The 26,461-nt window shown below is 39.2% G+C and overlaps 2 protein-coding genes across 3 annotated transcripts in view; one reads left to right on the top strand and one right to left on the bottom strand.

Annotated features, from left to right (window-relative positions):
* Nucleotides 1-916: 916 nt before the first annotated feature.
* TMEM167A (transmembrane protein 167A) lies at nt 917-24,379 on the bottom strand. Its single transcript, XM_061362168.1, has 4 exons — nt 24,331-24,379; nt 11,696-11,805; nt 5,235-5,269; nt 917-1,302 (listed from the first exon to the last, which is right to left on the bottom strand). The coding sequence occupies exons 1-4, from the start codon at nt 24,331-24,333 to the stop codon at nt 1,232-1,234; spliced, it is 219 nt and encodes a 72-aa protein (XP_061218152.1). The 5' UTR covers nt 24,334-24,379; the 3' UTR covers nt 917-1,231.
* Nucleotides 24,380-24,487: 108 nt separating this feature from the next.
* Nucleotides 24,488-26,461, top strand: part of LOC133217044 (DNA repair protein XRCC4-like) — a 65,612-nt gene continuing 63,638 nt past the window's right edge. The window contains exon 1 of one of the 2 annotated variants that reach the window (XM_061362166.1): nt 24,488-24,582. The gene's annotated coding sequence lies outside the window, so the exon portion shown is untranslated. The remainder of the gene's footprint in view (nt 24,583-26,461) is intronic. The other variant, XM_061362167.1, reaches the window with a different exon arrangement.

Below are 26,461 nucleotides of genomic sequence, written 5' to 3' on the forward strand. Positions count from 1 at the left end.
GCAGTCAGTAAGAAGCCATATTGTTGCCTGGAGTAAACACACTATCAGGCATTATTAAAATAATTTATTAGACTACTAAAAGTTTGCCAAATTATAGAATGAATGGTAATGGAAAGTATTACTAGAGGTAATTTAATCTTAATTAACAATGAATGTAATCTCATTTAGTTGTTTTCTTCCACCTTTTGAATACTAGGACACATGACTTCCTTATCCGTAGACCATCTAACTGTTCACCTAGCTGATACAGAAACCCTACATAACATGCAACAGCAGCAGCAGAGCGTTTAGAAACTTTTTCTAATAATACTGAAGAAAGCTGGGGAATCTTTAAGGCCTGGGTTGGAGCAGTATGGTCTAGTGGAAGCTGTCCCTGCCTGTTCGGGTGGAACTGGATAAGCTTTAAGATCCCTTCCAACTCAAACCAATCTACCGGAGATTTACCCAAGACCTACATCTCTAAAACTGAATACATACGATATTTTACACAGAGCAGTCGAAGATGTCAAATCCCATGCCTGTGCCTTCTCGGCAGCTAGTCAGACATCACTACAATCCTGGTCCCTACCTTTATTCGTATCTTGTCTTAAAGGAAAAATATTTATGGATAATCTGAGGAATTACAAGTTTAAAAAATGAAATCTGAAATGAAAGCTTAGGCCACAGATCCCATTTTTAATATGTGAGTACAGTTATCACAAAATGTCAGGAACTATTCAGACAGTAAAAACTAAAATACAGTCATGAAACATATCCTAAAGTCACAATGATCCTTATTCTTGTATGAGTGGTCTTATCGCTGTTGCTACATTTATCATTTTGAAGTTTCATTAAATAGGTCTATTAAGAAAAAACCACAACAAAACAAACCAATCAACCAAAAAAAAAAAACCCACAAAAAAACCCCACAACCAACCAACAAAAAAGAAAAATTATAAATTTCTGTAAAGCTCAGATATACATCAGACACCCTTTCAAGAATTACATCAGGAGTGCCAGTACTGTCTTGACATTAATGAGCATGTGTCATTTGGCATTAGCTGGTTTATGATCACTACCACTGTACATGATGGTATGTTAGCAGGAGGGAGAGCATCCATTACGAGGCAGGGTATCCAATGTGCTATCCAGCGTGAGAGGAGACTTGATGGCGCTTTCCTGTCTTTCCCTGTCAGAACTTCTTCTATGCTCTGATGTTTGCCAGAAGGGCATAGAGCACACTCTCAAGTTGCTACTGCACAAACAGAATGGTGAAGGCCATCACGACACAGCTGACAGCCACATATGGGCTCTTCCGTTCACCTGAAAGAAAAAATACCAAACCAAACCAAAACTTGGGCATGATCAAGCATATCTAGGCAGCTCCTAGTCTAGCATGCTAATTAATCCCATTGTAACTGCAAATTAATATTCAACATTTCTAGCTGGAAGAAATGCTATTACAACTAGAGATGTGTAACTGAGGAAGAACATGCATGGGGGGGTGGAAAAACTAAGATGTAGGACAGGATGTATTTCAGTTTAAAGAGAGACTGGGAGGTGTTTGCTTTAAGCAAAGGTTGACACAAGGACTTCTATCTTACTACAAAGCATCTTTTCTGAGATGCAGTTTCCAGAAAATATTAAAAAGAAAAAAAAATATATTGCTGCTGTTTCTTAGTGACAAAGAGAGTCAGAAGGCAGGCACTGGAAAGCTAATCAAGACACCAAACCTTTCACTGGCTTTCTTCTCAATTCTGGCTAAAGGCTATAGCTGCTCAAAAGCTGTTCTGTCTTAGCTGAGGTGTACCTCAATGCTCTCTGGCCACCACAGATACTATATGCAGTGTGCATCCCCTACACATGGTATTGTACAGGAGCCAGCTGTCTGGGGAGTTAACAGCTGCCCAGACATGGCCAGATGCCTGTCTTATTTCTCTGCTAGAAAGACATAACATTGCCAGCATGTGGAGAGGGTCTGGTCCAGAGATTTTCAGATTAGTGATAAAAACGGTCAACAGATCACAGAAGTTGCACAGACGCCTCTATTTTCTGAGTATTTCAAATGAGTGCTACAGTTTCTGGGGGCAGACTGTGGATGAAAGTTAAATTTACTCCATTAATAGACTTGTATTTGGTGGCAAAGGCACTCATGAAATGTATATTCCCACCCATTTGGTCCAGAACAAAAATGCCACAAAGTTCTCTTGTTCTTCAAATAAACTACACCAAAAAAAAAAAAAAAAAAAAAATCTTAGGTAAGCAACTGGAACACAATAAGAGGAAAATTAGTATTGTTAATCAGACTGTTGCCTATTTACATCAGCAATTCCTCTATTTAATTATCCAGGTGGTTTTACTCTCCTACTTTACGCTTTTACATACCCCTAGAAGTGTTCAAGGCCAGTCTGGGCAGGGCTTGAAGCACTCTGATCTAGTGTCTAGGGGAGGGTGACCCTGCCCGTGTCAGGGGGTTGGAAGTGGATGAGCTTTAAGGTCCCTTCCACCCAAACCAGGCTGGAATTCTATGACACTTAAGCATTACTCTTCTTTAAACCACTGACTTCTCTCTGGAGAGCAAAATCCCCTGCACTGGTACTTCCAGTCTACAAAACAAGAATGCCCTCAACATAAGAAGGACATGGACCTGTTGGAACAAGTCCAGAGGAAGCCATGAGGATGATCAGGGGGCTGGAGCACCTCCTGTATGAAGACAGGCTGAGAAAGTTGGGGCTGTTCAACTTGGAGAAGAGAAGGTTGTGTGAAGACCTCATAGCAGCCTTTCAGTATCTGAAGGGGGCCTACAAGGATGCTGGAGACAGACTTCATTAGGGACTGTAGTGACAGGACAAGGGGTAATGGGTTCAAACTAGGGAAGTTTAGATTGGATATAAGGAAGAAATTCTTCCCTGTGAGGGTGGTGAGGCACTGGCACAGGTTACCCAAGGAAGTGGTAAATGTACCACACCTGGCAGTGTTCAGTGCCAGGCTGGATGGGACCTTGGATGACACGGTCTATTGTGAGGTGTCCCTGCCTGCAGCAAGGGGATTGAACTAGTTGATTTTAAGGTCCTTTCCAACCCAAACTGTTCTATGATTCTATGAGAACTGTCAGGAGGTGTCAATACAGCAATGACTCTTTAAGAAGATTCCTGGGTTTATGTGTTCAGAAGCATCAAGACAGCTGGACCTGTTTATTTTAAAAAAAACCAACAAACTTCCATTTCCTTTTGCTATGCAAGGTCTTTTGCCCTACTACAAAACAGCTTTTCTCAGATACAGTTTTCAGAGAAAAATTGAAGAAAAAAACTGCCAAGGATTACCAGCAGGACTTTCAAATACAGGAGGAATTAACTTTCCACAGCAAAAGAAAATACTTGTAGAGACACCTTCCATACGCAAAAGTGCCTGCTGCAGCAACATTACAAGATGCTGTCATGATCTAGCATATATCTAATTAAACTTCAAATAACTGAATGAATTAATGTCTACAGTTTCATACGTGTTTAAATTTTTGAAGAAGTCCACCTCCTATAGTTTAGAGTATTACAATTTTCATACGGTCTATACTTTTCTGCTGTTAATTTTCTTAAAAGAGAAACCACCATGTGGCAGGATTAAACATCATTTTGCACAACTCTGTAAATATGTAACCACTTGTTGGTTATTCAAATCTTACACACATATGAAAAGGTTGTTCAAGCATACTGGGAAGTTAAATGTAAAGACAGTCAATAAGCATTTTCATTTCTTAAAGCACGCATTTTCTACATGCATTTGTGATTAACACAAATAAAATGATGGGAATCACCTTCAAAGCCCATTTCCCATACTGACAATATGGTACTGCTAAGAATGGAAATATACAGAACAAACGTTAAGATACTACATTCTCTTCTAGTTAAATTGGACCACTGATGTAAGTTGAAAAGAAATTAGTGTTTTACATGAAGAAAAAAAGATGCAGTTCAGTATGAGGAACAAGAATGCATGCATTAACTTGGGTGCAGCAAATCTAAACTTGTTAATGTTGCTACATGATGGGAAAACAAGACTGTTCCAGATGAACTGCAGTTCTTAACTTTATCATGTTAACAGGGGCCTCATTAAACCTCTTTTGCACTCCTTTAAATAGTTTTTAAAACAGTTTGCTGTGCATAGTTAATGGAAAAAAATATGCTTCCATATTAACTAACTAAAAAGATAAGGTAAGCTAAGATGTTCAATCTCAGACAAACCATAATGCAGCTGAATTTTTACCTTTTTCTTTTTTCCTGCTATAGCTCAAAATTCATTTCTGACAGCTGCCACCTTGCCAGTATCTTTCAATTACAATACCAAAATTAGTTCTGCTATGTCTATTATCTAAATAGCACAGTATCTGCAATCATTTTAACAACAGGTCTTCACAAAACCCTGGTTCTTGTGTCAATGCTTTCTGACATATTGAAAAATGTATGTCATGTCCCCTTTAAAGCCTGAGAATGCATAAGAGGGAACCACACATTTTTCCTTTAAGTTCAGTGACAAGCAGGAAGATCTACAATTACAAGTTCAATGTTCCTGATCTGCACTAACAATAGTATTTGAAGAATATAGTTTTGATGATGGATATGTCAATTTTAAAAAATCTTGGATCTACCTTAATGCTAAGAATGAACTTCTGTTGCATATTCCCATTTCCTTCTCAAAATAAATTCAGAATAAGTATTAAGTATAAATGAGTATTACGGGAAAGTGTCTAAAATCAGAGCTGATCAGCCTGCCCATAGATGCCACTTGACACCAACATCTTTGTGTAATTCAAAAGTGCACAGAAGGAAACTAAAGAAAGGAGAGAAAAGAGATATTTGTGATTAAACAGAACCTTACTGCATCATGAATTTCATGTTTGTTTATTACTACAAGGTAAGTATCTGGTTTTTGCCAGCAATCCTTTAGAATTTCAAACAGGCAATAGGTTATCAGGAATCACTGATTTATTTCTTTGTTAATAAGAAGTATGCTCATGGTTATGTAAAAGATTTTTGCAATAGCACCACATGTATGAATTGATATTTGAAAATGTGGGCTTCCATGATGCTACATAAGACAGTCATACCCTGTCTCCCCCACCTTCACCGTATTTCATGGAGGAAAAACCTGCATTTTTTATGATGTATGATATGGCTTTCCTTGCTACAAGGAAACACTACCCTAACAAATAATGCATACTCTAGAAAAAGAATTAAAAGATTTCAAAGAAAAAGAATTACCAATCCTGGCGCATTTCCAGAATATTCCCAATAGTCTGTGGAGATAAAATAAATTAATTAGTCTCTTGGTTTAATAAAATAACTTAAGTCAACTGGTTTTCCTTCTTCTATGCTAAGCCAACCCAAATTAACAGTAGTTTACCATCTTGACACTCTTCTTGACATCAGAAAACATGAGACACCTGCACAGAGGTGTACAGGCTGGGAGCTAAACAAGTGACAAAGTTCTTGCTAAGCCTAGCAAGGCTTTTTGCAAGCAAGAAAACAAAGATGCTCTTAGTCAGTGTGTGCTCCAAATCTAAAGATTTAATCAGAATTTTATATACTACATTAAGGAAACCCAGACAAATTTATGCAAAGAAAAAAACACAGGACAAAAAAAAAATACTGAAGTAGGAAATACTGCAGATGGGAAACTTTTTATGTCAAGACTTCGAAGAAAGTTTTCCTGCGGGTGTAAGAGATGACAAACCTGAGTACTTTTAATGCTTTGTAGTCCCTCTTTTATATTTTCCTCAGCAATAGTAGATAAAAATGCTTTTTATAGCAGAGTATACTTATAGGTGTAATCTGATATAAAAAACACTTGTGTTGAAATAAATAGCAAAACAATTATTTAGATTTGTTTTTATTCTCCTATAAAGGTTTATCTTGTCATGTCTCCAATGCTGACTGCACAGATCACTAATTCTCACAAGCGAAATAACACATGAGAAAAATGGGATTTGGCTATTCAGAACACATCCAAAGGGATGTACAAGCACAGTATGATAGTATAGTTAGAGTTGGAAAGGACCTTAAAATCATCTAGTTCCAACACCCCTGCCATGGGCCGAGATACCTCCCACGGGCAGGGATACCTCCCACTACACCATGTCACCCAAGGCTACGTCCAGCCTGGCCTTGAAAACCTCCAGGGAGGGAGCATTCACAACCTCCCTGGGCAACCCATTCCAGTGCCTCACCATCCTACCAGTAAAGAACTTCTTCCTTATATCCAATCTAAACTTCCCTGTTTAAGTTTTAAGCCATTACGCCTTGTCCTATCACTAGAGTCCCTAATGAAGAGTCACCCCTTATCATCCCTATAGGCCCCCTTCAGATACTGGAAGGCTGCTACGAGGTCTCCACACAGCCTTCTCTTCTCCAAGCTGAACAGCCCCAACTTTCTCAGCCTATCTTCATATGGGAGGTGCTCCAGTCCCCTGAGCATCCTCGTGGCCCTCCTCTGGACTTGCTCCAACAGTTCCATGTCCTTTTTATGCTGAGGACACCAGAAGTGCACGCAATACTACAGGTGATTTCTCATGAGAGCAGAGTAGAGGGGCAGGATCACCTCCTTCGACCTGCTGGTCATGCTCCTCTTGATGCAGCCCAGCATACAGTTGGCTTTCTGGGCTGCAAGCGCACACCGAAGCTGGCTCATGTTCATTTTCTCATTGGGCAACACCCCAAGTCCTTCTCCACAGGGCTGCCCTGAATCTCTTCTCTGCCCAACCTGTAGCTGTGCCTGGGATTGCTCCGACCCAGGTGTAGGACCTTGCACTTGGCATGGTTAAACTTGAGAAGGCTGGCATCAGCCCACCTGACAAGCATGTCAAGGTCCCTCTGTATGGCATTCCTTCCGTGCAGCATATCAACTGAACCACGCAGCTTGGTGTCATCGGAAAACTTGCTGAGGTGCACGTCTGTCCCAGATTTATAATTTCTCTGTGAACTAAAATAATTTCATACTGACAGTTCAAGAGGAACATGACTGAAGCCTGCTTTATCATATGAGGAAGAGGGGAAGAATACTGAAGCATCCTCAACTAGAAGCCAGCTTTTATCCTTACAAATGCTGGTCAAAACTGTGTTGAAAGCTTGTCTACAGAAAGGTTTCCTTCATAGTATGACTGCATAGTATGAAATGCATAATATGAAATGCAGTAAAAACATCTGGATTCAACTATATTGTCTATTTGTAGATTTATGGATGAAAAAAACCCCTGATTATTTTTCCTCCTTCTCTTGATATGTTTATCAGCAGTAACTTCAGTCTATGTTACCTGTGGGGTTCTATGTACTACCTGCTGTGATGGCAGTTCTCCAAGTGCCTTCCCACAGTGCTCTGAACCCCTACTCACAATGGTTTCATTCTCTGTCTTCTTTTCTTGGTCTCTGAAAATTGCCTATTTTTTTATCTGCATAAATGCAGACATGTAGTTTTGGGCCACTTGTTCATACTACTTCAGCAGTCAATGTATTCTGTGCTGTTTTGTTGAGGTGGTTTTTTTTAATAATTTCCGTACTGCTTCATATTTTAGGTCCTCTTTTATAGTCTTTGTTTACTTCAGTATCCCTTTGTCTTTCCATTTAACAGCCTCCCCTTTATTTCTGAAACAAAAGTCTGATGTTGGCAGGTGAGAACCAAGTGTTCCAAGAGACAGCAAGTGATTCAGGTTTTTGAAGTCAAAGTGAAATAATTGTGAATAGCATTCCAGCATTTTCATTTTTTTAGAATGCAGGCCCTTTCATTTGTGCTTTAGATTGTTTTGCTCAAGCCAAAAGTATTTCTGTATAGTCAAAGCACATTTTTTTTTCTGCTTTTATATAGCTCCACAAGCAGGAGTAATAATCCCTGCATGTAGACCATCATGCTGTTCCTGTCTAAGAGGTCACACAGTAACCTGAAGATATATATGCACTTTTTGAAGATGCATGCAGGTAAAAAGGCATTCATCTGTAAATGTGTAAATCTTACAGAGCAAAACACACAGCCCCATTAATATTGTATGGATGGCATATAAGACTCTTGAAACTGTTGTTACTCTCTGTAAAATTAACATTTACAGATTACTGCTGCAAAGTCAACACAAAAACTGCCACAGTCCAGCATCTCATGTTGCAATCTCTCAAAAACCTGCCCAGGAGCTCAAAGAAATAAGACATTACTATCCTTTTCTTACACATACTTGTAGAATCTTGTCTGTGAAAAAGTGTGTTAACTCCTTCAGGCAGTCTATAAACCTGCTAATTTTACCTAACCATCTCAGCAAGGGTATTTTTTGCCTTCTCAAGGTTTTCTTGATTGTGTGTAATGATGTGAGGTTAAAACTTAAGTAACGTACATTGCTCTTAGCCCTGTAAAAACTGCTTCTTGGCAAAAATATGGATTTTCCTTTCTGATGTGCAAAACAGTTAGAATATGGCTTTCATCATCTATCCTCATTGCAGTTAACAATTTATGATCTTAAAGTCATTACTGATTTGAGGACTGACAAGCCTTCCAACAGATGACAACAGCAACTTTTTAAGAAGCTTGTGCTGCTATTGGAACAGCTCAGTACATCAGTTTATCTACATAGTTTGCTGCTGAGCAAAAGTAAATTGAAGTCTGGGCCTCCTAAACAGCTGTAATCACAGCCTCTGGATGATCAGGGGAACTTGCATTGGAAGAAGAGCCTGTATAGGCCTTTTGCTCCCCTGGATTTTCATATTACTGATAATCTCAGATCCAACACATGCATCTTGCAAGTCAAAACCTGTTTTGTTTAATCATTTATTATAGAAATGATGCTGCCTTGAATGAATCTGCTCCAAAATAATTTCTCTCGAAGCAACTACTCAAAGTAATTGCACTGTTCTTTATTCTCTTCAACATCATGTTCATCTCCATCCTCGGTATTATGCAGGTTAAATATGTCAATCTGGCTTGCATACCTGCTGTTTTCTGGGATCCATAAGTCAAATGTGTATGAGCTGCTGCATATTCCTGGCTTTCAGTGTCAATGTTAAAAGTACAAATGGTGAGAGTGGTGTTGGTTTTTGGACAACAAAAAATACAAAGGAATGAAACCCAGTAAGATGAGAAAGGTTTAGTGGGGCTTTAGACTTTAGCTGCTAGACTGGGAATGCTTAAAAATGCAGCTGCCATGTGTTCACCAGGACAACCCCATTGCCACTACAGTAGGGAATGTGAGAGGCACCTCACTGCAATGCTTACGGCAAATCAAAGGAAATCTCTGCTGCATTTAAGCTAACACATCTTTCTGATTACCATGGAGGCAAGAAATTATGTTGTGTTACACATTTTCCTCTAGTTAGCATGAAACAGTCAATCTCAACTTATTTTCCCAACCTTAAATGATATTGCTCAGGACAAAGCACGCAGAAACACTCAGATGTGTCAGGGGAAATGAAGGTCTAAACTTCTGTTGCCTTGGTAGGAAGACACATTTTGGTAGAAGTCAACAGGATGAAATACTGTATTATGAAGATGGGTGACATCACTTTGCAACTAAGTCTTCCAAACCAATAGAAACATGTTTCTTTGCTTACTAGCAACGGATTTAAAACTTCACAAAAGTTACCACTCAGTCAGAAATCAACATTTCTCCTGTCACTTGAATATTTTATCACTACTTTTTTAGGCCATTAATTTGGAATAGGAATAATGAGGTAAGATCATCTCTGTGGTAAAATTAAATATCACTAGAATGTGTTTTATCCAGTATGTCTAAGATATTTCAATTTGGGCATGGAATATGTTAGTGAAGAGGGACAGGGTTTAACAACTTATTATGAACTCCATGTAAACATCTTACCATCCAGGAAACAAATTTCATTGCTTCCAGGCCAACATTCTATCCTCCAGTACAAAATACTCTACAAGCTATATATAAAAACCAAAATAGTATGTCCAACATCTCTACAAATACAAACCTACAGATCAAACGCCCAACTCCTCCACTGTGTCAGCACCCTTTGAAAACATATTATGAAGAGAGTTCTATTGTATTCCAGACAAATCTGCCTCGAGAATAAACAGAGTAGCTCCAGATTAAAGGAAACACTCCTTGCCAACAACAGCACTAAAATTTTAATCAGTAAAATAAATATTCTTACTTCTTTACTGTGTGTACCTCATTGACTACTGTGTTATCTTCCACTAGCAGACATTCAAATTCCCCTTGACTCCCTCCACCCCACACAGTCCTTCATGAAGTCATCCTTTCTTTCCATCTTTTATCAAAAGTAATCTCTCATGTCAGCGACAATGTCACAGCCTCATATGAAAGGACACAAGCATTTTCACGTTAGAACTCGAAACTGAAAAAAAAACTTAGCACACTTAAGGTATCTTACACTGTTGAAAGAAAACCCATATGATAAAACAGCAACTCCAGAGGCTAATTACAACAAAGGTTTTCAGGAGACAAACAGTGAAGGTTTTTTGGTGAGAAGAGTCTACTTAAGACTTGACACTTTTTCTGAAAATTAAATGTAGAAGTGGCAGAAAAAGGAAAAAAAATAATCCAACACATTTTCTTTTACAGCAAATTATCTAATGGAAAGAGTAGACAAGTCAAACACCCAGTGCCCAAAAGCCTGCCTGATTTTTTCCACCTAGAACATCACCAGCTAGAATTATTCCTACTTCTGTAAATACTATCTCCTTTGTGTTACCCTTGGGTGACAGTATTACTGAAATGATAAGCATGGCCATAGTGGTTTTGAGGTCAAAATTGCCCAATTGTTACTTTCAACTCACAGCATTTAAATGACAGCTCTGTATATAGCTCATTGCACCCAACATACAGTCATATTCATTTTTAGCACAAAAAAAATTGGTAACCCAAAACGTGAATTAAGGGTATTAACAGCATTAAGTGAGGCACAGATGTGGCTCTGTGACTGTCCCCATTTCCCACCACCCCCAAAAATGTGCTGTTGAGCAGGGCAGAGAACTGTTTTGCAGCAGTATTGGCTCCGCAACAAGAAGCATATTCTGGGAAAATGGGAACACAAATAAGAAAAACACTGGTCACTTAGGAACATGTGTTTAGGAGTAAAAGCAAGACCTGAAGTTAGTGTGACCAAAGGACAAAAAAAAAAAAAAAAAGTTACCTTGCAAAAACTCTTCTACAAATTCCTTCACCTTGGCGAATACAAACCAATGACTTAAAAAGACCATACAAGCATAGTGTCGCTTCCTTTAAAAAAAACTTATTTTTTTTGTTACAGATTATTGCTAAAGATGTGTTTCAAACTTGTACCTCCAAAATAACTACCTTGAAAGCAAACAAAAACCCAGCTTCTGCTTTTAATATTTTTTTACCCACCCTAAGAATAAAAAATGTCATTACAGCAATAGCCACATGTAGGAAAATGTTTCCTTTATATCACTCATTTCTGTATTTTTAATAAGCATCTAATGAGAAAGTTGGAAATCCAAAAAATAACAATAAAGCAGTATTAGCTGGCTTTTTAATAGTTAATAAATTCTTACGATAAAATTGCAACTAAGTGCTTGCAAATACTTTGTTGCATTCTATTGTAAGGTTCAAAATGAAGATTCTTATTTTTAAAAATGAGACATTTTTCAAAACAAGATTTGTATTATTGCACACCATTAGAAGATACTAAAACATTGCAGTTAAAACCAGCTTGTCTATCTGTAAAATGAAGAGACTACATACCCGGTTTTATTTTTGTCCAGTAAGCTGGGAGCCAAGGATCTGATATAGGCACATGTGCATATAAGCAGCAAGATGACTGTCAGAAGGCTCTGAAAGTTGAAGATGGCAGACTACAAAAGAAAATTAGAAAAAAGAGAAATTACATCCTTGCAGTACAAAACTTCCATTGCTGCATAAGATGGAGAAAATAGGTGATCCCTTAGACAATGCTCATCAAAACCAAAAGTGAAACCTACAGTGCCAGTGAGCCAGAAATTCCATTAGCAACCAGCTGCACACAATGGCAGTTTCCACAAATGGTAGTTTCTTCTTCTCAATCCATCTCAAGAAGGGTAAAGAAACATTAGGCAAATGTAAAGGTAAAAAAACCTTAACAGTTTTGCTCCTAGGCACCTGCTCCAAAGCCAGTTTGTGGAAACCCATTAGCAGCAGGCTAAGGGTAACAGACAACATGTTCCCACTTGGCCAAGAACACAAGTAACTGCAATTTGCATCAATGTAACACAGTGGTGGCGGTGGTGAAAGTGGAGGTGAAGGGTAACTGGCAGGCAAACCAGTGACAGCCCAGACAGTGTAAGCTGCTTTATGAAAACTCCACCAAAAATTCAACAGATTTGTAGAAATATGTACCATTAAGCCCACCTGAACTACAAAAAGATAACATAAGTTTTATTTTTAAATCATCTTTTATCATTTTTACTGTAAATACATTTTTAGAAGTGCTAATTATATAGAAAATGATGGACAAATGGAGGAACTGCCTTAGGAAAAGTTCTGTTGTCTGATAGTAAAACTACTCTGCCAGTAAAAAGAAACAATTCTTTAGAAAGAACTGTTAACAATATCTGGCTCTTTGGTAAAATTTAAAGTATCGGTAATCTGCAGTAAGTACATCCCACAAACATTTACCTGTTGTTTTGTTGAGGGTTTTGTGTTTTTTTTTTTTATCTGAAGTCTTGTGTGGCCAACCCATTATTTAATATTAACTTATAAGCAATTATCATTGCTGATGTGAAGCAATCTTTTCCAGAAGTATAAATATGGGGGTGAAAGAAGATACTCATACAAGGACTGCTGTAGCTTCACAACCAAATACAAAATCTGGAAGAAAGTTGGCTGGTGCCAATAAAATATGCATTAGCAACAGTTTTTTCTTCCATAAGGTTAACCAAAACTTTTAGTAGAAATATTTATCTACTAGTCCACGTGATTCTACTAATTAGTCCCAAATCTGAGACTTAGATTCTTCTTACAATGTGAAAATAAGCCAGCTGCACAAAGCTGCAGTTTTATTGGTTTGGGTTTGTTCTTTTTTTTTGGTGGGCTTTTGTTGTTTGTTTGGGGTTTTTTTGTTTGCTTTTTTTTTTTTTTTTAACTTAGCATGTCTCGAATGACGTTTTGGTCAACTTAACAGCACCAGGTAGTGTATGAGGCAACCGCTTAACTTCAAAGAAACTTATCTTATCTTTGCTCAGCTATCCTGATTTGCAAATCCTATTTAGTCTAAACTCCAAAAGAAACAGCAAAACAAATACCTTAAATTCACTCTTCATTCTGGAGTTCTGATGATGTGTCTAAATGTCTCATTTTTTTTGTACAGCTAAACCCAGAAGGCCAAATAGTAGTATTTAATTAAGTGTAAATATTTAGCACTTATGAAGGGACATTAGAGTTTCCTTCTTCAAGCAGATCTTGGGATTTAGGAGCATACTATAGCTCCCATTTCCATAGCCTAAGGCACATCTCTGATGATCTACGTGCACTTTCTTCCTGTATCACTAAATGCTAGTGTTTTGATACACAGATTTTTCTAAATAGGTAAGGAGAATTATAAAAGAAAATCACCATATTTCTGTTCCCTATTGCATTAACAGGAAATTAAAAGATAAAACCTAGAAGCTTTAGTAGAAACAAAGCCATTGAAACATTCATGAGTCTTCTGAATATGAGATATAAAGCCTTCTAACAAAAAAAACAAACCAACCCCAAACCACAAAATCTTAGCTTACAGAGAAGTCCCCATGAACCATATGAAGCAATACCAGTACATACATATAACTGCCAACATGAACACGTGCATTAGGCAGGGCTAGATACACAAGCTAATTTAAATGTCTAGGTTAACAAGCAAAATTCCCAAGCCCATCCCCTCATTTCTCATGTCCTTTGTATGACCATAGCCTGAGAGACAAAGGCACAGAATGAAAATGTCATTATAAGGATGCAGTGAGAAGGTAGGCAGTGGGGAAAGTTAAGAGTAAATGGGAACTACATGCAGCTGACACCCAGGAAGGTGTCTGTGATGAGTGAGAACATGGAGAGCGGGCATTACAGCAGTGAGGTGGTGATCCAACACCCAAACCCAGCTCTCATATTCTCAAGCGAAAGCTACCTGCTTTTCTCCTAAGCCACAGCATTTGCTAAACCAAGTTTTGTTTAGCTCAGTATTTTAACTTTAGTATTTCAGCTTAGATAGCAATGTCATAATTTATGTTCTACCATTTTGTCAATAGTGGGCATATCATTCTTAAAGGACAACACACTGACCAACTTTATCAGTATAACCTTGCCTTTGTACTAGGCAGAAACTTTTGCCAACTTCAGAAACTAGGGAACTCTCAATTCCTGCGCAGAGACAACCCTTACAACCTACAAGAGGCTGCATGTCCTGGCTCCTGTGGGTCTAGGAACTCGATGGGGCTGGCTGGATCCAGGAGTGGCTGCCTCTCAGCAAAGCCAGATACTCCCTATCAACTGATTAATTTGATCAGTCCTCTGGGAGAGACAGCTGCTCTCAACGTCTCACAGTGCAGTGTCTGCCAGAGCTTGGTTCCCATGAATTCCTGCAAGCTTTCTCCTGCAGCTGCTTCCCAAAGAGGCTGCTGGTATCGAGTACTTCCAACACACAAAATGGCAGAAGGACACACTTGCTTTTCCTTAAGCAGGGACTGTAAATGTATACTCATGAAATGTGCTATGAGTCAATCAATAAGGGCAGTATATAATTGTTCTTTGTTGGGCTCTTCATGTGTTTCTCCAGACACGCAGTGTAGGGCATCTCTGTAATTACAAAAGCCATTCCACTCAAACATGCTATGAATTACACATTTACCTACTTAGCCACTTTGAAACGACAGACATGCATATTTTAAAATTTCATTACAATTTTAAACTGAAAAGGAAAATTTATTTGTGAAGAAAATGGCTTCACATTTCACATCTGAAGTAACTCTTACGGCCCAGCTGAATTTACACAAAAGGGTGATTTACATCCAGCTGCTTTAAGTGATGCAATTAAGAGCTGCTGTAAGAGTCATACATGACTTGGAATCCTTTAAAAAACTACTGCATTCACATACCAAGTTATTTGGAAAATATAATATGGGTGGGTTGCACTTCATTTTGTTAAAATGGATTCCTCTTATCCAAACGTAATTAATTGTAATTTTTCAAACATTTTCAGTGGCTTAATGTAGGTCTTGTGAACCTGTTCTGCATATGGAGCAACTGATGCTATTTTTTACACTGCATCCAAAGGCTGGTGAAAAGCCAAGACTGCAAACCCAAAAAAGAATCAGTGCTGGTACTTTAATCTTGTTTTACAGTGCAAGCTGTGGCTTTAATTAGGTATACTGACATTTTCTACGTCTGCATTTGGCACATTTCTGACATTGTGGAAACACAGCAGTAGTTACAGTCTGTGTTAGTTAAGTAATTACACTGTTGTCATCCTCCCATCTCCTGTGTGCTGTCTCCAGGTACTTTTTGAGTGCTATACTTCACCTACAGCACTAATGATGTATTGTATTCAGCAGAACTTGCAAGAGCAAGTTTTTTTGTAAGTCTTTAGAAATTTTAAACCACAGATTTTAGCTTTCAGACCTACATGCCCAAAGGCTCTTTAAAATAATTTCCCAAATTAGACATTAAAAAAACCTCAATATTTTCCTGATTATACCGTATCTTAATAATTCCATATAATACATTATAGAAATAAAGGACGAATATTCCTGAAAGTTTTCTTGTGTTCAGATTAGCAGTGGTGGCATGTATTAGAAATACTCATGTGAATATATGGCAGGTAGAAGACAACATGTTACAATCAGAGACATTTGAATGTATTTCCATCTGAGCCTACATCTGAAGAGCGTAGCTGACAGCACAGAGGATACTGGGGCAAACCAGGGAGTTACAAGGAAAGAAAGTCTCCAGTTGCCTCTAGAAGATACAATCAGCTCCTTTTTCTGGAGTGAGGAGAGAGGGAAGAAGGAGCTTGTGGATGGAGTAAGAATAAATCTATGGAATAGTACCTGGTAACAAAAGTTTAATATATAAAAGCATAAATTAGATTTCAGTACACTTCAATAAAGTGTTGTTTTAGAGCAAAAAATTTCCTGTGTGGCTTACAAAGGAAATCCTGATGAGCCATAACATTTGCAGAGTGCTGTCAACCTGATGATATACAATGTTGTCTTCTGCAATTTAGTTTGGATTAAATTTACTACATTTGGGGAGAAGAAAAAAACAAAAGACACTGCTCAGAGTTCTGGTTATCCACAACTCTTGCACTTTATAAAGTACTGAATTCAGTGTGCTGAAAGGAAAGTCATGCTCATACAATCACCTAAATTTTCAGTGATCACTGGTAGATCGCAAGTCTCAGCAGACATAGCCATAATAGATAAAATAATCCAAAACTTTTCTACAGTGAAAATATCATGCATAGCAACTCTGTACTCTTTATTCATTTCATCAGTCTTACATTCTCAGATTCAGATATGGTTTTTTTCCATGTTTCTGCAGACAGCACCACAGAATTCTGAACTACTTGATTATGCAGCCCTTGGATAGCACTGTAATAACTTACATCATAACTTTTGATGCAACTCTATGTGTCATGGAAGGTAATGCTGAATATCCCTTTGCCTCACACATGTTCCTTTAAAATAAGCCACATGATACCACAGTTCTAAAGGAAAAAAAAAAACAACCAATCACCCCATGCAGGACATAAACCCCGTGCTGTCGTCTCCCTGGGTTAGTAGAAAGCCTAAAACAAAAGCTCTCTCAATTTATCTCAACAAACCTAACACTGAAGCCAAAACTTCATCTGTGTGTGCTATGAAAAGAGAGGCTATTGCAGTGCCATCAAGCTGTTAAACTTTGCTCTAGGTTACTATTAAAATAATCAATGTATGTGGGCAAACACAGTTAAACTATTGGCATATTCTAAAGAAATAACCGTATTTGTGTAATATGCTGCAAGAACGTACAGTCTTTCTAGAACAGCGCTTTTTTATTGGTTTGTTTTTTTTTTTTTTTTTCCTCCTCAATGTTATAAAATTGATGATTGTGTTCTCCGGAACCAATGAAACAAATGCTGATATTCAATCACTTAGCTGCCTTTCTAACATTAAATTGTGACCAAGAGCTTACACTGTAGTTACACTGTGGTTACACAAGTGCTGATAAAACTGCAAAAGCCTACATTAAAACAGTAATGTCAGCTTCAAATCCTATCACAGAGAAGTGAAATCAATCTATGACATTTTAACAAAATCCTTACAAATATGAAAAAAAAATGCTCATTATCTAAGGTTTCTATTTGGTACAGCAATTCATATTTCCCCAATCTAAAAGTAATGCTTAGTATAATATTGAAAACGGTAACAGGAAATAAACCATGTAGGACTATTCCCAACCTGCACGTCAAAGCAACTGCAAAAAAAGTAATTAAAACATGCATACAATCATATTATTTTCCAACCCATTCTGAAATAATTTGTTTTCCCACTGCTGCCAAATGTAATCTGATAAAAACGAATGGAAAATAAGCATTTGTAAAAGAGGGATGCTAATTAGAACTGTAAGAAAAACACAACACTTAAAAATCAGGTAAGCTTAAAGTGATGACTTGCAAAACTACACTGAAGAACTAAGCAAGAGGTCTTCAGAAAAAATGGTTTGTTCTTAGTAAGTATCCAAATGTGAGTTAGCAGTTACTGATTGCTCCAAAACTAAGAGTGTTTTTTACTTTACATTTACTGAACACTTACCCTAGCATTTAGTTTATAAGGTATTTAAGTGCAATTAGCACTAATTCACACTTCTGCCTAAAATATTCAAAGTTCTGTCTAAAATACGTATTTTTGCATTAATAAAATACAGGCTAAGGCTTGATTCGAGTAATAGGGAATCTTTCCCTAGACATTTATTGAAGAAGTATGTTGTCTAATTTAAATGGCAAGTACAGCACATAGGAACTAACGTATGCTTTTCAGTCAACTGAAGTCCAATACATCTGTTTAAAACAGAGCAAATCTATTTAAACAAGTAGAAAATGAATTAACAGATGGAAACAGTTGTCCCCTCCTACAAAAGCTTCGTTTTTTCACTGCAATTCAAGTCCACAGACCAACACTGAAATGACACCTCAAGTGATGATGTTGAAATTCTATGCTTACTTGAATTCCTTCTTCTTTGCCCCCCCCCCCGTAGCTAGGCAACAGATTCAAAACGGGATTTTTGGTGTAAGCAGCTGGCAGATGCAGTATTTCAGCAAAAACTCTTAAATGAAAAAACAAAGTGAAAGTTACAATATTAAGCTTTTTTTAACAGGGTTATGTATACAGAGGTGTATGTCCATATAATTACTCAACATAGATTTATGTCAGATATGGCAGTAAAAGCTTAACATATTGTTTGCTCCATGCGTTCTTCGCAGATTCTATAGTTTACAATTTTACTGAGATTTTCTTTCTCTGCTCCCTTCCACCATTAGATAACAGGAATAAACTCTATAATCCTCTTTTTAAGATGCTGAAGCTAAGCGTATTCTCCAGAATAACAGGGAAACTAACAAGTTTCTGCAGCTATAGTAGGTGATACTTAGCCATTGCTACAGAACTCTCTAAAATTACTTAGATCTTGATTTGTAGCTCTTTTGCCTCTCCTGCCCTAAATACCTTAACACTAGAGATTTCTCGAGTGTAGTCAAACAGAATGATAAAAAATATCCGTGTAAAGAAAAAGACATTCTTTCCCACAAGTAAACAAGTTCTGGCTTCTCTGTCTGTTCACTGAAGTAAGCCTAATTATAAACTCTTACCATTCCTGCGTTTTTGGTAACTGAGCAGTATCGTTTCTTTTGTATCAGCTAACTCTCCCTTCTGCAGTTGCACACCATGCTGCCCAGTTTGTTTATCTCGAATTTACAAGAAAATCTCAATGAAGAGTCAAAGGCCTGTGTGAATGAAAGAGGTAAGAGCCATTCTAACATGCCAGCACATTTTGAACCACACAACATCCTTACTCTAATAAAAGCAGTGTGCAAAAAGCATATGTTTGTAAAACAGACTTTGGAGAAAGACAGAAGATCTCAAAAATGAAGACACTGTAATATTTCTGCTTTGTTGTGTTGCATACTTTTGATGCCTGCAATACAGCTAACATTTTATCTGCCAGTGCTTGATGAATTTAGGAAAATAATGTTATGGTGAAAGTTTTACTGTCATACCAAAGTCACAAGCAAAACTCAAAAACTAGCCAGAGACTGGCTCCATAGCACAAGAATAAAAACATACTGAATCTCTTACTTCCACAGAAGGCCTGTACAACTCAAAGCTGAACTGCGTTCCTAAACATCTTTACAGAAAGCCTAAGAAGTTGCTGCATGCAGTAGAGGGATAGTATGATCTTTCTGTTCTAAAGGCTGCACAAAAAGCTAATATTTATTTATTAATTTAAAAAACAAAACAAAACTTATGTATACCATTTCTATACTTTTTTTTGTTCTTTTTCAGTAATAGTAGAACCACGAACTTAAAACATGAAAAATAAATACTTCTTTGTAAGGAAAAAACATATTTTGTTAGTCAAGAAACGCTGAAAAGCTCTGCTAAGTCTCTGATGTCCATGGCAGTGGGCAGGCACCCCTGTAGGCCCCTTGTTTGGCAGAGTTCAGGTGCATCATTTCGATTCTTAGCATCTCTAGAACAGGTAACATTTTTAGATGCCAGCTGTTTCCACTTTCTTTCTGTGGTCATTAAGTTGAAAATTAAAACTTTTGGCGACTCTAAACACCAAGCTCTGTGAATCAGCAGAAAAATGTTTCAACACTATAGCTGTTAGCTTGTGGCAGGGGGGTGGAACTGGATGAGCCTTAAGGTCCCTTCCAACCCAAACCAGGCTGTGATTCTTCTATTACCATGGATGTGCATGGTGTCTAATGCTGCAGCCAACCAAAAAAATAAATTTTGACATTGATGATTCCTTTTTTTTTGTTCAACTTAAGAGTTTGGATCATGATTGGAAAATCTACAATGTATAATCTTAAGTGGCTTACAGAACAAAAACGATCCCCACTTCTCATGTTATTACTGAATTAAATGAAGATGCTTAATAGTAGATAGAATGTCAAAGATGTTTAGCAACAACTGTTCAGCACTCATCAAAGAAATGGTTTCTCACAGTGGTGTCATTCCTGGCCTGTTCAGGTATGTGGTAAAATTTGTAAAAGCAGACTCACTGCATCCTACTCTTCCCAAATTAGATCAAGAGATGCATCTTACAACAGCACAGGAAATAGTTTCCTTTTCGCAGAAGCAAAACGTTGATGCTATATTGTCACATATTCTTGTAAACTGACACAGAAGTATCTGTACTGAACACTTCAAGTAGTAACTCACAAAATGCTCACTCCACAGTAGCATTACTATTTACAGGTGTAGTTACAGACGGTGTAAGATTTACTAAGCACTTTATTAGTGTTACTGTCCCTGCCTGGCCACACTGCATCTTGCATTTCTCCTCTCTCCTTTTCAGTTCTCTGAGAAACTTGTCATTCTGATGTGAGGATAGGTACATGGAAAGCAACCCTTCTTGCTTCTTCCTCAATTAGCAGCGTTTGTTCCTACTGCTAGGGGCATGCCAGACCTGCAAGTATTGACTGCAGGGATGCAAGTCGGTTGTTGCACAGCTGGTGGCAAAGGAGGTCCTAGCATCTTCTTACATTACAGACTTGATGTAAAACCCTCACATCTCCAGCAAAATCAGATTAGCTGGGTAGAAAAGGATTTATGAGATGAAAAATGTGTTACTGCAGCTGTAACTCCCTGAAATTCTAACTGCTTCTTATTTAAAAAATACAATGCCTCATGGTGTTATAACACTGACATGTAAAAAGTTGTCCATTGTTATTCCAAAATAAATTCACAATACCAAGACGCCTTAAGACTGTAAGATGAACTAGGAGATGTTTTCAATCCTGTCTACCTTTAGGCCATGATAAAAACAAAGATATTTGCAAATCTGAATCAGGATTGATTCCTCTTTGTAACACTGAATAAGCTAAACATAAAACTTCATACTTGATTCCTGAGAGCATTTTTGCACAACAGTGTCTCAGATTCTGGTATGTTTATATCCAAGGGCTCGGTTTGGATCAATATTTACTAATGAATGTTTTTACAATTGGTTATATGAGCAATTCCCCTTCCTTCTGTAAACACCATTCTAAGACAGCAACAAAGATTGTGGCAGAAATGTTTGCCCTCATGGAAAGTTCCCAAATTAATTTTTTCAGCAGTAATGTGGGGCTTGAGGTCAGACCTAACCAGAAGGGAAAGCAACCATCTTTGTGAAGTCCTTTGCAATTCTTGATTTTCTCCATCACCAAATTGCAATTGCAGACACAAAATGTATCCAGTAAGCCACTTTTTTGTATGTGTACTCATGTTTAGCTGAAATTGTACCTTTTTGCGACGAAGGAAAGTGAACGCGACCCTTCGGCAGGTGAGAGGCTCATTATCAATTTTAGTGTTACTTTAGGCTTCCTCCTTTTTTCCCACCGACCACGGGCATGCGGCAATTTTCTCAACCCCACTAAGAACAGTTCAGTTTTTAGATACAAAACTGCAAAAGTTGACACATTATTTCTGAATGTCAGTAAACAACACATACATTTCTAAACAAATTAAGCAGCTGTGTCATTACACTCAATCCCTTATTTTTTCCAGTAACTTTTTAATCCATTGAGCAGCTTCTACGTGCTTTCAAAGATGGTTTAAGTTAAAATAGTATTTTTTTCGTACTCACTGGCAACGAACAGGAGAAAAACAAACACAAGTTGTGCTTTTACATAAAGGAAAAGTAGAAACAGCTTTTACATATGCTGTTCAGCAGCAGCTGGCCGCTTACCCAGGACAAGTCAGGACTTGCCCAGTAAGACTGTAATAAGGAAGCCTGGGAGACAATGGGATAGAAAGTTCCAAGGGAGAGAAAGTTACTTCCAAGGGAGATAAAAAGTTACTTCCAAGAGAGAGAGAGAAACTTCCAAGGGATAAAGTCCTTTGGAAATTCTGCTTCAAAAATAACTCAGTTCACAGTGCTAATGGCCACAGTTTGCAGCTCATTTTCTTTGGAGAAAGAGAATAAACAGGAGTTGTACCTCTACTCTCTCCCATCTGCTGATACACAGACAGCAGCAGCTCAAAAGAAAGTGTCATTAATTACAGCTCATGACTGATAATCTTACGAAACAACTTTTTTTTTTAAACAGCCATGGCACCAAGGTAGATTCCTGGAAAATCCAAAGTCCTGAATATGCTGCAGTGAATATTGTTTTCCCTGAGCAAATTCAAACACAAAACTGAGGAATCTTACTCTAACCTATGCTGACATAAAATCACAGGAAAAATCTCACTGAAAGATTCTATATTTTCTCTGGTTCCTTTAAGTATACTGAGTAACCTCCAACAAGCAAGATGGACAAGTAAAAAAATGCCTGCAAGACCTTGTACACTTGCAATAATATTTTTGTTAGGTATAAATATTATATTTAAGTTCTAAACTAGCAACACAATTGTCTCACCTGCTGATTATCAAGGTTATCTTGTCTTTTTTCTACAATCTCAAATCGTTTTTAAGTACTACAGAAAATAGCAAGGTGATGCTCTACTTCTATGGTATCTACCTTTTCAAGGCACTGATTAGAGGTGAGGTATTCACTTCCCTTCTATCTCACTTGCTCTCTGTATGTTTAGATCTTCTGAGATAATTTATGCCTCTTAGCATAAAACCCCTTTGTTCACTGCTTGAAGCCACAGATTAGAACAGGTTCATCTAAAAGATATGCCAAGGAATGCTCAGGTGAGCAACTTCCAGCAATTTCCTGCTGCTGACAAGATCTGGAGCCTAAGAACTTTTTTGATCTAAACCATCAGAAAGTCCAAGAGATATTGATCTTTTAATAAATACATGGGAACTACAAAAACATTCAGTGGAAGCTACAAAGTATATATCACTGGTGACGGATAACCTGTCAAGGCCAGGGCGGACAGGGGTTGGATGAACCTCGTCTACTGGAAGGTGTCCCTGCCTGTAGCAGATGGTATCATACTAGGAGATACTGAAGGGTCCCTTCCAATCCACACCATTCTAAGAAAAGATTCTAAGAAAAATTACGAAAATACTCAAAACAATTCTGTGTTAAAGTGAGGGTTATGTACCTTTACTTGTACAGAGAAAACTAGTGTGGTTTTCATTTTTTCCTTTTACCTGTTCCTTTGTTTTTCCTTCTAATTTTAAAATCATGTATCTGCACTGCTTACATAAAGATCTTTGTCTCAGCTGCCAAAGGTTAGTTCACAGCACAGCTGTAACCCAAATGCAAACAGAATCACAAAATCACAGCCTGGTTTGGGAAGGAACCTTAAAGCTCATCCAGTTCCAATTCCCTGGCACAGGCAGGGACACCCTCCACTAGACCAAGTTGCTCCAAGCCCCATCCAATCTGGCCTTGAGCACTGCCAGGGATGGGGCAGCCACAGCTTCTCTGGGCAACCTGTGCCAGGGCCTCACCAGCCTCAAAGGGAAGAACTTCTGCCTAAAATCTCATCTTAATCTCCCCTTTTCAGTTTAAAGCCGTTCCACCTTTTCCTGTCACATAAGAATATAGGTAACTTGTTTATACTCTTTATACACAGAATGTAAAAAAACCGAAAACCAAACCACCCAAAACCCAACCCCCAGAAAGCAGAAATCACAGAAAACATTCATGGCTAATAAACCTCTACATCATTTATATGCACACCATAACACTTTCCGTTAGAAGACAGACCTAGGCCCCTGGCATTACTCCTATAAAAGGAGACCAGCAGTCACTGCCAAGATTCAGCTTACTGCTCTGGAAGCGAGATGCCCATCGACATACGCATTAAATCGAAGTGTGAGAACAAGCAGAAACACCACCCTGGGAGGCGCACTGCAAGCCGGAGCGCGGACTAATGCGCCACCGAGCACCCAGGCCAGGCAGAGGGACGCAGACACACCCGGGCTGCCATACTTGTAGGCCAATTGCTAAGCCAGGCTTTATGGTGTAACTGGGACGGCTGCGATCCCGCCGGCCCGCTGCCCCAGGGCGGGGCGAGGCCTCGGCCTTGAAAAGGCTCAAAGGCCCGACCCAGCCAGGCACAGCCATAACAAGATGTGCGGGGCCTGTGGGGCGGCAGCAGGCCCAGGGGGCACCGCTCGGCTGGCAGGGTCGTCGGGAAGGGGCCTGGAAGCGGCCCGGCCCAGTCCCGCAGTGACCCCACACCGGCGGAGCCACCCCCAACCCGCCCGCGCCCTGCACTTACCATGGCGACCAGCTCTCGGCCACATCACACTTCCGGCAGGCGGGGCCGGGCCGGGCGGAAGCGCCCCTTCAGGGGCACGGTGTGGGCCAGTAGCCGGATTGGCGGATGGTAAAGGAAAGGACTGCGATTGGCAGATGCGGCTGGAGAGAGGCTAGACGGAAGGTCGAGCTTGGTTTCCCGTTGGCTGCCGTGCCGCTGGGGGAAGGCGCCTTTTTCACGCAGACGGAAGCGGCTGCTGCGGCGCGGCAGGAGGTAGGTGAGGCTGGCCGGGCGCCCCGCCCCATCGCCGTGAGGAGGTGGTGGCTACCGGGGCTGGAGAAAGCGGCGCGTACACGGGCAGCTGCTGCCGGTGCCCTCAGGGTATCGAGCCCTCAGCCAAACCGGTTCTGCCGGGTGGTGGGGCGGTTTATCGGCTGCGCAGGGGGCGGGCTGGTTGTCCGTGTGCCCGGGGGGTGCGTGGGAAGCGCTGTGCTTTCTGGTCCTGCGGGGGGAGACCCGGCCGGAGCGTGAAGAACACAACTATCGCCTTAATGAGTTAGTTTTTATTGTAAAGTTCAGGCTCTGCTCTCTCATTTAAAATACAACCTGGCTTCTTTTTACGAGTGAGTTTAGCGGGGGGGATCCTCGAGCACGCAGGACCTCCTGGTCTGTCCTGTCCAGTCCAGTTTGCTCTTGTCCTGTGCCCGTTGCTGGTAGAGGTTTTTCACCTGCTTTCCTTTCTTGCAATTGCACTTAACATATCAAGTAAAATTTAAATTGCTTTGGGTAATGGTGATATGTTTCCTTGTCATGACCATAGTGTTTTCTTCTGTAATTAAAGACACAAAATTATTACAATAGCTAGGTGTTGCTCATCTACATCTAGATCTACATTTACATCTGGTTGGTTATGATGCCATATCCCTGGCAGTGCTCAAGGCCAGGCTGGATAGGGCTTGAAGCAGCTTGGTGTAGTGGAAGGTGTCCCTGCCTGTGGCTTTAAGGTCCCTTAAAAGAGTGGGATTCTGCATGGCTGGCCTCTTAAACTTGTATGTCAGAGAAACCTGGTACAAGTAAAACCTGCTGTGACTTGCATTTGCAGTTGGTTTTGACAATGCTGTGCTTCCATTGAGCCATATGAACGAGATGGGCCTTCATTTTTGGCTCAACATGAGAAAGATGTAGCATGCTTTCTTTAAAAAATAAAAATAAAAAAACAGGAGACTACTATTCTTTTTATTGAATTACTTTTGATCCTGTGAGGGTCTTTAGAAAAGACTAGATACATTCTGACAATGATAGGACAAGGGGAAATGGGTACAAACTGGAACACAAGAGGTTCCACTTAAACTTGAGAAGAAACTTCTTCTCAGTGAGGGTGACGGAACACTGGAACAGGCTGCCCAGGGAGGTTGTGGAGTCTCCGTCTCTGGAGACATTCAAAACCCGCCTGGACACGTTCCTGTGTAACCTTATCTAGGTGTTCCTGCTCCGGCAGGGGGATTGGACTAGATGATCTTTTGAGGTCCCTTCCAATCTCTAACATACTGTGATACTGTGATACTGTGACCAGTTCTGCGTAAGAATGTTACGATTATTTCATATTTAGTGTAAGGTGCTGAGGTGTTGCCGTCATGGCAAACCTCTGTTCTGAAGTTCTATGAACAATCTTGTTCTCCTTTTATAAGTACACTTTATCTTCTAGAAATTGAATGACATTAAACTTTACAAAGATGATTGGTTTCTCTTGAGGTCTTTGTCATTCTGTATCTTTCAATACTGGGGACAGATTGGTTTTGCTTGTTGAATGTGGGACAGGTTTTGCTTTTTCCCCTTGTTAAGCAGAAACAAATTTCTCATCCTTCCAGAAGAAGTTGAGGTTATATTTGACATACTTTCAGAAGGTACTGTAATAGTCCGCAGTGTAGTAGGAGTATGTGTATGAAAAAGAAACAAAAAGCAAAATATGATAAGGCAACTGAAACAAACGTACACTTACAGTGCTGTTACTGTCTTCTGAAGTGCAACTTGATTTGCAGTAGTAATTTTGGTAACTGCAGTTTTGAGTTCTCTGTAAAACAGTAGTTTCAGATTAATCATCACCAAAATGAATTGAATATTTTTCAACATAAGCAGATGTAGAGTTTAAGGT

The sequence above is a fragment of the Neopsephotus bourkii genome, unplaced genomic scaffold (assembly GCF_033783945.1).
Source record: "Neopsephotus bourkii isolate Nb327-2 ecotype Australia unplaced genomic scaffold, CSIRO-AGI_Nbou_v1 NB_1089, whole genome shotgun sequence".
Taxonomy (NCBI): domain Eukaryota; kingdom Metazoa; phylum Chordata; class Aves; order Psittaciformes; family Psittacidae; genus Neopsephotus; species Neopsephotus bourkii.

Coding starts and splice junctions, on each gene's coding strand:
- TMEM167A (XM_061362168.1), bottom strand. Junction 5,270..11,695: donor CTGGACAAAAATAAAACCGG/GTATGTAGTCTC, acceptor TTATCTCCACAG/ACTATTGGGAATATTCTGGA. Junction 1,303..5,234: donor CTGGAAATGCGCCAGGATTG/GTAATTCTTTTT, acceptor TTTTTCTTTCAG/GTGAACGGAAGAGCCCATAT.